A 15,065-nucleotide genomic window follows, 5' to 3' on the forward strand; every position below is an offset into this window, starting at 1 on the left:
CACTGGGAAATACATCCTGTGTAAGTTACAAAATCTCTCTCAGTGCAAGTTTTTTTTAAAAAAAAACAGGTTAAACAAGTCTGTCAGGAACGACATAAGACTGTTGTTTCTACTTTAGGGCAAGAATACAGAATACATAATCTCTTCATGTCCCTAATAGCCCTGCTTTTCTATGACTGAAAAATATCCCCTTATAGCCACTTATCTTGAGTGAAACAGACCTGCAAAGACATTGCACTTACAGCCCTGCTTAACCTTATCTGACAGGTAAAAATATTGCACTTCAGACAGGTTCATTTTGTTCCCAAAATGAAATTAAGTCAAAGATGATGGGTTTTTTCCCTCTGGAACACAAATTTCAGAATATGGTAAGCCAAATGTGGGTAAGGTTATTTGCAGACATTGCATTTTTGTTCCGGAGGCAAGAAGGTCTCAAGCATACCGCAGAAAAAACAAACCTTCAAAAAAAGCAGGAATTATCACCAGTTCCACTGCATAAGCAGCATCTGTTTTCATATAAAAAAAAAAATGAAGTGCTTGCATTAAACTTTATTGCACCATCAACTTTTTTTTAAAATATCCCCCATTCAAGTCAAATATTAAATTATTTTTATCAAACAATATATAAGGTCTTCTTTAAAGTATGAAGTAGATACAGTATATGAGCTATACAGAAAAAGAACAGTCTAAAGGAATGACATACATCAAATCAGAGATGACAGAAAACAATCATTAGGTTGTTTCTTTTCCATGATTAAAAAAAAAGATTGCAAAAAGATTGTGTAGGCTACTGTATGTGTTGTATGCATGAAAAGCATCCCTCCTCATTCAGGGTGTTGAAGCAGGTGATACCTTCAAGCTGTCAAGTGCTGCATGAATTCTGAAGTGCAACCTGGACTCCATAGAGTATTCTTTGTAGTTGTTTCTGCAAAAAATAAAGTTATTTAAAAAAACCCCAAACATTCTTGGCCTGGATTATTTCTACTTCATACATGCACTGAAGTACCAAAGTTAACAGCCTTTATTCCTTCAACAGGAAACAGAGGTTGACATACAGATGAGACATTTAAAGTTACATCCACAAACTGAGCAGAGATTTAAACCAGTACTAACAATTAAATGTCCTGATAAATTGAATCCATGTCTTAGCATCTCTTTCACTTATTTTGATCCTTTCAACAGCCCTCCTAATTACTGAAGTTTGCTACGAGAAGACAAGCTAGAAGTCTATAGAAAAGAAAGGCTTTTAGCTGAAAGCATATGTTCAGCTTCAAAACATAACTCAACCAGAGTAATAAAACACAGGGAAGTCACATTATGTAATCCAAACAAGCAAAAAAAAGAAAGGCAAAAACCTACTATGTTTCTAAAAAAAGTTTTAGGAGATTGTTTCTAACTCACATTTACAACACCACTGCATGACCAGTATACTTCTCTGTACACACAAGGGGCAAATTCTACCCCATACTACAATCTACAGATGAAGCGAACATGCTGCTCTACAGTAAATTTAGCACTCTACTGCTCTTCTGTGACAAGATGTGAAAGGAAAAAGGGAGGTGGTCAGAAGTGTACTGGCTTTTAACCCACTCCCAACTAACACCTTCAGAGCAGATGTAAGCCCCCCATCTGCTCTCTGGGACAGAGGCGGTATAGATCCTTTCTCTGGACTCTCCAGCTCCATCCCATGCATGCAGTGGAGACTCAGCATCTCTGAAGCCTAAACAAAAAGGAGACATTTTCCCTTCATACTGTGTCTTTGATACTGTCTACTCCACCATGTCTGAAGGACAGAGTTTCTTGAAACTGTAAAAACTACATCAGACAACTTTTCCAAGTCAAGAACACAGATTTATAATTACTTGTATTTTGCAAAGGGGCTGGCAGGAAGAAAAAAAATACATGCCTTCATTGCTAAAGTTACACAATTATTCTTAATCTACAGGCTGATAGAAATAAAAAAAAATCCACTTACTTTGCAGCTTCTATGTATCTTATTGCTTTTTCTCTCTCATCCTGTTGTTTGTACAGAAGACCCAACTCATACAGGGTGAACGGCACCAAATAACTATCATATTTTATTTGCTTCTCACTAGAAAACCATAAGAATACAGAAGTGGTTAATTACAACCTTTCCTTGAGTGATCAGTTAACTTTTAAACGTAATCACTGCCTGTGAAAGCACATGGCCAGAGAAAACACTGTGGAACCTTTTTACTGGTGACTCTGTGCACATTAATTATACTTGTAAAGAGTGGACATAAAATACTGCCAACACTACCTTCTAGAAGCAAAAATGTATTCTTTCCTACTTCCTATTTGTATTGTGGCATGTTACCCAAGCTACCAGGAACACAATTCCAAGACAGGGACCCTATTGTGTGACTTAACAGTTCAAAAAAACCCTATCACCCAAAAAGATGACTTGAGATAAAACCAATGTTCATTAGGTTACATAGTATAACACAAATATTTCTTTCCCACACACAGAATTGAGATCCCCCCACCCTAGCTTGCCTCAACAAATCAGTAGAGAAGTAAAAAAATTCAACTTCTCAATACAAGAAATGCTCAGAATCACTGTGGCTGGAAGGTACTTCAGGAGATTACCTAGTCCAATCCTCTGCTTAAAGCAAGGTCAATGGCAGCAACCTGTCCAGGACTGTGTCCACCTAGGTTTCAAATATCTCCGAGGATGGAGACTCCACAGTCTTTCTGAGCAATCTATGCCAGTGTTTGACCAACTTGACAATAAAAAAAAAAATCCTCCTTAGGTTAAACAGTATTTCAGTATTTCAGTTTGTGCCCATTACTTCCTGTTCTGTCACTGGGCACCACTGAGAAGAGTTTGGCTCTGGTTTTGTTTTTTTTTTTTTAAAAAAACCCAAACACATTCCCTTTAGGGTAACTCTTTCAAGTCTTCTTTTCTCCAGGCTGAACACTTCCAGCTCTCTCGGCTTCTTCTTACATGACAGATGCTTCAATCATCTTTGTGACCCATTGTTACACTTGCTCCAGTATGTCCACATCTCCCTTGTACCAGTGAGTCTAGGACTAGACACAGTACTCCAGATGTGGCCTCACCAGTGCTGAGAAGGGAGGAAGGACCACCACACTCCGCTTGTGGATGACACTGTTCCTAATGCAACTCAGGACACTATTATCTGCCTTTGTTACAAAAGCACATTGCTGGCTCACAGTCAACTTTGGGTTGAACATGACATCCAGGATCCCCAGTGCATTTTCTGACAAGCTGCTCTCTAGTCAGTCAGCTGTCAGCCTGTGCTGGTGCATGGGGTTATTCCTCCCCAGGAGCAGGGATTGGCACTTCCCTTTGTTGAACTTCATGAGGTTGCTGTCAACCCATTTCTCCAGCCTGTTGAGGTCGCTCTGAATGGCAGCACACTCATCTGGCGTATCAACCACTCCTCCCACTTTGTATCGTCGGGACATTTGCTGAGGTTGCATTCTGTCCCATCGTCCAGATCCTTAATGAAGATGTTAAAAACTATTTTCCCCAGCATCGAATTCTGCGTTATTCTACTGGTGACTGGCCTCCAGCTGACTTCATGCTGCTGATCATAGCCTTCTGAACCAACAGTGCAGCTAGTTTTCCATCCATCTCATTGCCCATTTACCTAGTTGAGACTTTGTCAGTTTGTCTGTGATGATACTGTGGGAGACAGCGTCAAAAACCTTTCTAAACTCAAGATAAAGAACATCCACTGTTGTTCCCTCATCTACTGAGCCAGTCATCTCATTGTAGAAGACTATAAGGACGGTTAAGCATGATTTCCCGCTCGTAAATCCATGCTGACTACTCCTGATCACATTCAGGTGTTTGGAAATGGTTTCCAGAACTATTTACTCCACCCTCCCAGGGACTGATGAGATGACTGGCCTGCAGTTACCCAGATCCTCCTTCTTGCCCTTCGTGAAGACAGGAGTGACATTTGCTTTCTTCCAGTCCTCAGGAACTTCCCCTAATTACAGAATCATTTTGTTTTGATTGGAAAGGACCTTTAAGATCAGCGAGTCCAACCACTAGCCTAACACTACCAAGTCAACCACTAAACCATATCCCTAAGCACCACATCTACACGTCTTTTAAATACCTCCAAGGATGGTCACTCAACCACTTCCCTGGGCAGACTGTTCCAATATTTGACAACCCCTTCCATGAAGAAATTTTTCCTAACATCCAATCTAAACCTCCCCTGGTGCAACTTGAGGCCGTTTCCTCTCGTCCTATTGCTTGTTACCTGGGAGAAGAGACTAGCACCCTCCTCGCTACAATGTCCTTTCAGGTAGTTGTAGAGAGCAGTAAGGGATCCCCTCAGCCTCCTTTTTTCCAGGCTAAACAACCCCAGCCCTCAGATGCTCCTCATAAGACTTGTTCTCCAGACCCTTCACCAGCTTTGCTGCCATTCTTTGGACTCTCTCCAGCACCTCGACGACTTTCTTGTAGTGAGTGGCCTAAAACTGAGCACAGTACTCAAGGTGTGGCCTCACCAGTGCCGAATACAGGGGGACGATCATTTCCCTAGTCCTGCTGGCCACACTATTTCTGATACAAGCCAGGATGCTGTTGGCCGCCTTGGCCACTTGGGCACATTCCTGGCTCATGTTCAGTCGGCCATTGATCAACGCTCCCAGGTCCTTTTCTGCCAGGCAGCTTTCCAGCCACTATTTCCCAAGCCTGTAGTGTTGCATGGGGTTGCTGTGATTCAAGTGCAGGACCCAACACTCAGCCTTGTTGAACCTCACACAGTTGGCCTCAGCCCATCAATCCAACCTGTTGAGAGCCCTCTACAGAGCCTTCCTAGCCTCCAGCAGATCAACACTCCCACCCAACTTGGTGTCATCTGCGAACTTACTGAGGGTACACTCGATCCCCTCGTCCAGATCATTGATAAAGATATTGAACAGAACTGGCCCCAATACTGAGCCCTGGTGAACACCACTTGTGACCCATCACCAACTGGATTTAACTCCAGTTAAATCCAACATCCTCAAGCTCTAGACAGTCAAAACACTCCATTAATTACCATGACCTTTCAAAGATAATGGAGTGTTACAATGACATTGGCCAGCTCCCTCAGCACTCATTGTTATATGCCAATGTCCCATGTACTTAGGTATGTTCAGTTGCCATGGACACATGTATGTCTATAGTCTGATCACACTTTTCCTAACCTGACCCTCCTCCATAAAGGGTAATTCTTGCATGTTCCAGTCTTTCATACAGGTTTCATGGACCTGGAATTCCTGAAGGCTGATCTTGCCACTACAGAATGAGGTGAAGAAGGCACCTCAAATCTTGGCCTTTCCTGTGTCTTTTACAAGCAACTCTTTGATTCTTATCTTGATTGAATAAGATTAACCAATATTGCAGAATGAAAAAGTTCACAACAAGCACTGCAAAAGCTCTCAACATTTTGAGATTAACACTTCTAAAGAGGCACCTCACCTCATCCACCAAGACAAGCCTTGATGGACAGAAAGTATGTCTTAAAGTAGGGGTTTCTTAAAGCAAAGTTTTGGGGTTCTCCAACTACTTTCAGAGGTATTTTAATTCCAGCTCCCTAACAGAATGTTGAAGTTTAATTATTCAAAATTCTAACATGATGGCTTGTACAGGAGTATCAGAAATTTCACCCAAAACTATAAAATGTAAAGGTAAAAAATCTGTTTATGTTATTTTTACCTTTGAATTACTTTACTGAAACATAGTTCTGCTTGCATGAGTCTTCCCAAGTGTTTCAGGCAGAGGCCCTTCAGTAACTGCAACATGCACACATCATCCATATAGTATTCACTGCGATCTAAAAGTAAAAGTAAGATACATAAACAATTTGAAGACATCATGAAAAGGAAAATTAGATTTTCAGTGGGGGTTCTGTATTCAGACTCAGGACCTGGCTGCTCAGATTTTATACCTCAAAACACACATAACTTTCAGGGACAATTTTAAATACTGTCTACTAAAGAAGATGTGTGGATAACACCTATATCTTCTCTTTAAAGATACAGGCTAAGAAGAAACATGAGGAAATTGAAACATCCAGATATTCTCCAGTCTTCTGTATCTGGAAGTCAGTACAAAGCAGGCATAAACTGGCACCAGTCAAAGATTTCAGTACTTGTAACATTTAAAACAGGAAGAAAAACCTACAGGGAGAGTGAAACCTCCTTCGCACAACATCATCTTGATAGCTTCCTCTGTTACAGAGCACTTGCAGACCTCCAGTAGCACCAGTAACATGAAAAGCACAAGAGCACACTAAGACTCTGTCCTGCAGAACTTTTAGGAAGCATTATTTGGCAGTACAAATTCAATATTATGTTTATTAGTATTCCCCCATCATCTCTAACAATTGAGAAGCTTCACTAGCAGTGTATAACATTTGGAAAATTCAAGGAAGTTTTATGTTCAATAGGAATGAAAATATCGATGGGAGAGCTTTTGTGAAGCGGTTCAGAAATACAACCTTAACGAGTGTGGTCCTTTTTTCTTGCCTTGGTTTATAGCATTTGCTGGGTGCAGGGAAGGAAAAGAAAGGAAAGAAAACACATATGGATAGACAGATGGCAGCACATACATTAACAATTCAGGAAGCAAAACATTCTCCCCTCAGATCATGTTGTTTACAACTAATTACCAGCTCTCTAAGGTCACATTAATTTTTTCCTTAATACTCTGCCAAAAAAATCCTACATAAACAGTTCTCAAACGTGCAAGACTAAAGCATCTTAGGATTCAGTGAAGTGCTTTGCCACTACATTCAGGCTTATTTCTGTCTGTGTTTAAACCCAGAAAGTGTAGATAGATAACAACTGACAGACTGCGCTTTTAGTGACAGGTAGAAGTGCAGTGGGCGAGTATTTTGCATTCTCTCCAGCCTGTTTTGCTAGGCTAAGGTATTGGATTAATGCAACTGTCTCCTAAAGGACTTATTCATTGAAATTACTGGGGCTAAGCACTGATGTCAGTAAAAGCTTGCCAGTCTTTAACAACTTCAACTAGTATCTCTCTGGTATTTCCTACAGGAATAAAAGCTATTATGCCAAAACACTGACAACAGATGACAGTAAATGCACAGGCCAATTTAATATAGACAACCCTGCAGTAAGTGTGGGAGAACCACCTTCCTGTAGCCCTCTCTATCAGAGGAAATATCATTATCAGGATTAAAAAATACACAAGAAATGAATTTTTCTTAAAGTTACAAATTCCTTTTTTATATCTCAGAGATGACAACTTCGGAAAAATAAGATTTTCAGAAATCCTGAGGAGAAAGAAATCATTTCTAACATCTTTCATCTGTTCCTTCTACCATTTCTATTTTCAGCTCTATACAACATAAAACCACTTTCCGTCCTTGACAGATTCCTTGCTGTGCCTGTTTACTTGAAGCGAATGAAGTATCAACAGCTCTCTCTAATAAGTCTCAATCCCTAAATGGCCTTTGTGTATAATTAACACACTTTTTTACAGCACCTTAGCAGTCCTTTAAAGCTATCTAGTACTGACAGCTGTCTCTTAAAATAATATTGTATCCTTGCCACACTCTGGTAATAGCCTTGATCACTTTCTTTGGGTCTCAATTCAGCAGCAATTCTGGTAATCACAGTCGTTATCTTGTCTGAGTCCATATCTTTAAAAGCTAATCAGGCTCACAGATGCAAAGTCCAGAACAAAACTACATTACTGCAGTTATTACTAAAAAAGATACAGAAAGCATAAAACCCAAATATGCTTCCAGATATCCTATTTGTAAACTGTGCATTTCCGTACGAAAAAGATGGTGATTTTATTTCTGTTCCTTTTATTTTGGTACCTTGTGCATCTCTGAGTAGGAACTTGACAGGAAATTTACTTCACTGGTACAACTGATAAGTGCTTACGGTACAAGCCTCTGCATGATACAGCACCAGATTCCCAACAGTTTCTGCCACAATCCTCTGCACAGAACTAATGGGAACATGACTTTATCTGCAGATGTCTTGCATATTGCTACATTTTGGTTTTAATATGATGACAAAAAAAGGAAAAACGCTTGAGAGTTAAGAGGCACACTACTGATTCTGCAGAAATGTGAATAGAATAAAAAAAAATTAAGGGACCAAATTCAGTCTTGGCCTTGTAAGTTACTCTCATTTAGCTTATTACTATCCAGATTTTACCACTATGCATTTCTTGTACATCCTTGTATAACTTCTGATGCATCACCTCAGTTTATATGTTATTCATAATTAGATGTACTTTGAAATTTCATAATCAATGTTTTAATAATGTAGCAAAACTAACTTTTGCTAAATTGTTGATAAGTGTGATTAAAATCTGGGTTCAATAGAAATTATTTTTAGTGAATTACCATCAAAAAAAGTTTCATATGTGAAGAGTTAATATTTATTCATTCTAGAAGAATGCAAAAGAGAAGTTTACTGAGAAGTTCACATGACAAATGACAGCAGCCACCTGATAAAGCCAGGTACTTCTGCAGTAAACCTGTTTTAGTAATGGAACTTAAGTTCCTTTAGGAATAAGTTATGGAATGATTCTCTAAACATTACCCTGAACATCTATGCTTCAAATGCATCAAGATCTAAAACCACAGTCAAAGTTGATTAGTTAAAACATTTTATTTTACAACTAGAAAACATGTTTTATTTTGCCAAAAAGTAAAAAACTGGACTCATGAATAGTACTTCATTATTTCCTTTATACTTAGTAATATTCTGCTCAGTATGTGTCCTCTGTAGTAAAGTTGAAGTGTGGTGTAAATTGGTTTAGAAAAAGTATTTTTCAGACATTTCAGAAATTAGTGGATTATGCTCCAAGAACTCTCTCAGAGACTGGAATGTCTTAGTGAGATTCAGTTAAGTTCTGTAACTAATAACCTCATGTTCTTGAGTTTTCTGTACTTTTCTGCAGCATCAATCAAGCTGGATAAAGAAGATATAGAAAATCACTAACTTTAATGTGGCTCCAAAATTTCCATACTCAGATTTAATAGCACATAGCCCAAGTCAATGCTTACCTCACAGAACATTAGTAGACAGAAGCAAAGAAAAAATGTCAGCATTTCTTACCAGCTTATTAATTCCGTCTTAACTGATCACTTACTAGTTTCATTTTCTAGAGCAGTTTCTTCTTTTTCAATTGTTACCAGTAAGTTTTCAGTGAGGTCTGCTCTTTTCCCCACAGTTGCAAAGCCATTCCAGACATACATCATCTCCTGACAAAAAAAATAAACAAGACCAATTCATGGAATTGCATAAATATTTAACTAAAGAGTATTACTTGGAAGGCTGTCATGGAACATTTTGACTACATAAAAATACTGCCTGCAAAAACTTGTTTTAAACAATATGAAAGGTTTCAAAGCCAAAACACTCACTGTTGAGAAGCCCATGACTAAAAGTATCTGTACAACTTCAAATAACCACCCACAATGAGTACAGGACATTCTGTTAGTTACATGCAAGTTTACAGAGACAATCGCGTTTGCCTTAATTTAAAGTTGCATAACAGCATCTATGAGTATGTAAGAGGATCAGCTGAAAGTAGTTACTTTCTACAGGATTATAGATAAATTTGTGTATGTATTTGCAGTGTGTGCATAGTACACAAATTATGCATGCACTCGTGCATGTGTTTATATATAGATGCTATAATCTATAGGCTGTAACTTTCCATATGGAGCAACTCTGGAACTAGATAAAACTTTCTGCATAAAAATGTTGCTCCAGTACACACATCCAACACATGCTTCCAATATAATTCCTACAAAATCTTATTTTAAAAGAAAATCAAGGCAAATCCTGGCACAAAGCTTCCCAGATGCCTCAGTACAATAGTAAGCAATACGCTTGTTTCGATGCACTAAATATTATCACATTGTAACACATAAAGAGAATGAGAGAATACACAGAGTTAATGCTAACCAATATGAAACTTTGCCGAGATCTTTACTTCATCATCACAAACACAAGAGTATAATTTCTTCTGCTGTATTTGCATTGTAATTACACCTCTGAAGTATGAAGCCTGATGTCATTCTGAAGCTGATACAATACATTGTTGAAATATATCTGCTAATATTTGTGCTATAACAATGTAGGTTTTCAGAGGAAGAAAAAAAATGGTTCTATCAAACTCTGAGAAAGTGTTATCGTCACTATCAACTACATTATGGTATATTCATTTCAATTCTGTAGTTCTGTCCAATTTACACTTATGGCAGTTTACTGGCACCACACACACAGTTTATTTTTGCTTAACCCACGATGGAAAAATTGTTAAATTAAAAGATCCTGGATTTGACAGCAAGACCAAAGATATATACTTACAATTGAATAGCACTGTGCTGTACAAGCCCAGGACAACTTTACTACTTTGGTCTTTATATGTAATTAAGTATACGATGAATTTTAAAACTGATGGATTAATTTTCTTTGGACTCCTCTTTCTATAGCAAGAAGCTTTAATGTATGAAATTCCTTCTCAAATTATGTTTTTCATCTTCAGTTGTTGCTAAATTATCCATGTACAAAAATTTTAGCATTCACAAATGCAAAGTATCATTGCTGTCCACACACAAACAGACGGTGCACTAATGTCACTCAAGTTAAAAGCATGAGAAATTAGAATAGCATTGGTAAAGTCTTATTAACTTCTGCAAATTTTATTCAGACTCAATATAAGAAAAAAACCCACATCACTTCATTCTCACAAGAACAGAAAGTGCTGAAGTACTCCTTAACTCCCTAATGAGTCTGGATGAGAAGGACTGAAATCCTGCCAAACTAAAGAACATGAATGCATACGCTAGAAACCCATGCAGGTTTCTAGCTGAAAGGTGACCTTCAGCCTCATGTAAAAACAGTGATCACTCTCTGTATGTTTGAACTTTTACATGAAAAATCTGGCTCTGGTTTTGGACTGCTAGTAGTTGGTATGATCCAGCGTGATCCAGCCCCTAGTACATTTCACAAAAATCCCATTGCATGAATGTAAGAATTCTTAAAAAAAAAACTTAAAAAAATGCATACACATACGACCTGATAATATTATTCTTTCCCTGTATAGTGAATTATACATATTTCTTTTCTATTTGAAAAGGACAAAAAGAAAGCAAGCACAAATACCAAAGCAGGTAATATCAGCTTCACTGGTTGAGAACTTGCGTAGCGTCGAGCTTTCCTTACTGCAAACTTCTCAGTTGGGATAGATTTTCCTGCAATTCTCTGTTTTAGACCATCCACTTGTCTACACGGAGGGAAAACAGAAGGTGCTTTATGTAGTTTTTACTTCATCTTATTTCATTTAGTAAGATTTGCTGTTCTGCTGTGAAGTACATGTTAAATTGTTTCACACCACTCAGACTGCAGATGTGTGTTTGCTGATAAAAGCAGCATTTTAAATATTCTGATGGTAAAAGCAAAAAGAAAAACTGAAAAGTTGATGGTTATAAGTAGGAAGTAAGTCACACAAGACAAAGATACTCAAGTCAAAAACACTTTTATATGGGGGAAAAAAGGCTGCACACCTAGTTGCCTTCTAAATGTTTACCTGAATAAAGATACAATGTCCTCACCAGCCCTGTTCAAATCATCCTCTGGAAGCATACATAGAATTGCTGCCTTCTGGAATACATATATTGCCTATTTAAAAAAGAAATAGCAGCATATTACTACATCTGATTTACTGTGTTCAGTCAATACACTAAGGACTCAAATCTCTCACCCCACTTGCTGCAGCGAGTGTTCCCAGTAATTCTCAGGCAGGTGGAACTATAGAAGTTTAGCATTTCCTTTGTCATGTAATTTATGCTATAATTTTATTTTCAACATATTTATTAATAGTCTAAATAAGTTAGTCAGAATGCTAAAGCTGTCTCCTGCGAAGAACAGGACAATTTATTACGCAAATCACTGATAAAGAGATGAGGTTAAATGACATAACTATTTTAAAGTCCATTAATGTTATTATGCGATATGTTATGTGTAGAGACATGCCTGAAAAAAACAGAAGAAAATATGAGTACTGATTCAAGAGAAGTTCAACAACTGGACTCTGCAGAGCAAAAGAGAATTATCCCTAATTCTATTCAAGACATTTGCACTTCACATTGAATATATTATTCTCTTCCTCTTTTTTCAATTAATTGGATATATCCTCTTTTCCACTAAGCATAATAAAACAGTAATCTATAAAGGAACAGACAAAAATGATGTATCAAAAATTACTTGCACATCATGCTTGGTTCATACTTTGAGAAACATTTTTAAAAGGAAAAGGTAGATATCCCAACTTTTCGTGTGAGACCCTGTCTCCAGCAGCCTCCTCATTTCATGTCGCAAAGCATCTGCTGAGTAGGCCTGGCTCTCGTCTGTTTATTATTAACTAACAAACACAGTTTCTTCAGCCAAGTTTCATTAGTGAGTGTTAGAACTTGACTTGAGTATGCAAGTTAACGGTTTTCCTCCCCCTCCTCTTTCTCACGTCTCTGTTTTTAGAGGGGCTGAAGCATTGTTAGTTATGGCTCTGGTGCTTCAGAATGTGAAATAAAAATTCCTCCTTAACCACCCAGTTAAACCTACCATTTTGGTGCCATTGTGCCTTTGATTATGGGTTTCAGAAGAAAGCAAAATTACACTTATTGTGCGAATTGAAATGCAAAGTTAACTGCAGAGATGCTACTGGTATATCATAACAACGTCCACCTGCCCCATTTACCTTAGACCACCTGCTCTCTTTGCTGAGCAGGTCTGCATACCGATATGCTTGACGCCAGTTCTGCTGGAAGGTGTAGCACCACATGAGTTCCCAGTAACAGAGATGATGAATCTGTTTCCACTCTTGCTGGGCTGCTACGCATTCTTGGAACCTCAACTGTGCCTACGATGTAGTTAAGTAAGAATGATGAAAATTGGCTCAGTTACAGCTCCACATGAGAGCCACGTCAAATTACAGAGCACATTCTTTCCTAGCACCCAAGTGGAGAACACCTGACTAGTGAAATAAGATAAACCTCCCTTCCAGTCTCACTTACAGAGAGCGCACCGGAATCAATATTGACACCGAACATGAACAAGTATAAGAGCATCATTATCAATCCAACTAAAATAAGTTACTTAGATGAATTAGATATTTTTTCTCCAAGTTGAACATTGAACAAATAAAAACCTTAAAAAAAAAATTATTTACCTTTTCAAAATTTCCTTTCAGTATATCTATCCTGGCAGCATAAAATAGAATAATGGAACCCTTGAAAAGAGATGAGAAAAATACTCAGTTACTTTTTCAAGTTTAGGGAAGTACATTGCTGTTGTAAAATTTATTGAGAATACACACATTTGGAAATTTCTGGAGGTAGGGTTCAAGGAGACTATCTGCTTCCTGAAGGTTGGCTTCCCCCGTACCTGCAAAACACAACAAACCAACATCAACGTACTTAAAAAAAAATCAGTTTCAGAGATTAAGATAATTGTTTCCAAATCATGTTATGGCTTGAATAGATTAATGGATGACTGGTTTTAGGCAAAAGCAGAATTATTGCATCATATTGTGTTTCTATAAAAATGAATTCTTGTCCTGAAGGTACTAAGTGCTTTTAAGATATTAAATGTCTGTAAGTAGAAACAGAATAGAATATATGAATATTCTTTAAACTGTTCCATTATAGATCCTAGTTGTATTTTTAAATCCCTTTAATTGCTTTAGCAAGTTAGGAAAACATTCCTCAGCTGCCTTCTTTCCTAATTTTCAGCTCAGCAATGAAATACAGGTGATACTGAAAGAAATGAAGTTCTCCTTAATTTCCTGATGAGCCTGGGGGACAAGGACTAAAATACTTTCCAACTAAAGAACGTGAAAATATATGTCAAAGATGCCTACAGAATTAATAGTGACTTTTAGTCCCATGTGGCAAAAGCTATTAATTCTCAACATGTTTGAACTTCCAAGTAAATTGTTTGGGAATACAGGCTTCTTTCTGGAGATAGTTTTCACAATATCTGACATCAATTTATGGATAAGGACTTGTATGAACTTAAAAGCGTTTTGTGGTATTTTGCTGTTGCATGTTGAGACAGCCCTGCAAATGGAACAAGATGCTGGTATTATGGTATCTACCCTCACTGTTTCTGCAGACATAGCTTTGTCAGAGATACTAATTCCAGATCATAATTAAGTATACAGCAATCTCCTGTTACAAAGCTAATTGGCCACAGTTTCAAAATTCAGTTAAAAAAAAAAAATCACAATATCTATCACAATGTGTAGCATGATTGAACAGCTACACAGTGGGTCTCACCAAGGATTAAGGAGACGTAAGTATGATAAACCAACAAGGTGAAAGTACACAGAATGGCCCTCAAACTGCTGCCAGATGCGCCTTCCCGTAGTTGACAGAGGCCCAACTCCTAAGAAACATCACAAACACATGCAGAATTAACTATCAGTATACAGAGTTACTACTAATAGTTTCTGGCTCCCCCAAATCCAGTTTTCCTTTTAGATGTAAGTATTTTGTAATTCAGCACTTTGTTATCTCAGATCCAACACAACCTTCTACCCAAGCCAGCTCTGCCACAGCTGACAGCACTCAGCAAGGAGAAGATTAAGCTAACACTGAATAAAATTACCCATGCATTTCAGTGCTATGGTGAAATGGGAACACCACACAGACCATGCAGACACACATGTCTACATCCCTTCCCCACTATTTTCTGGCTATGATCCTTTCAGAATACAGTCTTGAAATCTATGTTCGGTGAGAACCTCTCTCAACTGTTCCAGTGCTACTTGTCGGCAAGAATCTTCCTTCACAGAAATACCTGGTTATCCTCAATTCTCTTCCATCAAGTCAGCCACTATTTTGAGGTTCTGATCAAAATATTAGCTCTGCTAACACACCAACTTCTAGACACCATTTCCAGAAGCTACAAAGGAATGTGTGTGCACTGAGAAAAGGAATCCAGATTCATGGAGACTTATGCAGCTCTTAACATGTGAAACTTCTTCCCATCCTTTCCAGTTTATGCCCATTACAGCT

The 15,065-nt window shown here is 38.0% G+C and overlaps 1 protein-coding gene across 1 annotated transcript in view; it reads right to left on the reverse strand.

Annotated features, from left to right (window-relative positions):
• Window positions 1-572: 572 nt before the first annotated feature.
• TTC39B (tetratricopeptide repeat domain 39B) overlaps window positions 573-15,065 on the reverse strand; it is a 90,682-nt gene continuing 76,189 nt past the window's right edge. The window contains exons 10-19 of the mRNA XM_068422324.1: window positions 14,325-14,433; window positions 13,364-13,431; window positions 13,217-13,276; window positions 12,746-12,907; window positions 11,579-11,670; window positions 11,155-11,275; window positions 9,131-9,242; window positions 5,708-5,825; window positions 1,976-2,092; window positions 573-925 (exon numbers count right to left, since the gene is read on the reverse strand). Of these exons, the coding sequence (XP_068278425.1) occupies window positions 829-925; window positions 1,976-2,092; window positions 5,708-5,825; window positions 9,131-9,242; window positions 11,155-11,275; window positions 11,579-11,670; window positions 12,746-12,907; window positions 13,217-13,276; window positions 13,364-13,431; window positions 14,325-14,433 (1,056 nt within the window). The 3' untranslated portion in view covers window positions 573-828. The remainder of the gene's footprint in view (window positions 926-1,975; window positions 2,093-5,707; window positions 5,826-9,130; window positions 9,243-11,154; window positions 11,276-11,578; window positions 11,671-12,745; window positions 12,908-13,216; window positions 13,277-13,363; window positions 13,432-14,324; window positions 14,434-15,065) is intronic.

This window comes from Nyctibius grandis, chromosome Z (assembly GCF_013368605.1).
Source record: "Nyctibius grandis isolate bNycGra1 chromosome Z, bNycGra1.pri, whole genome shotgun sequence".
NCBI classification, from domain to species: domain Eukaryota; kingdom Metazoa; phylum Chordata; class Aves; order Nyctibiiformes; family Nyctibiidae; genus Nyctibius; species Nyctibius grandis.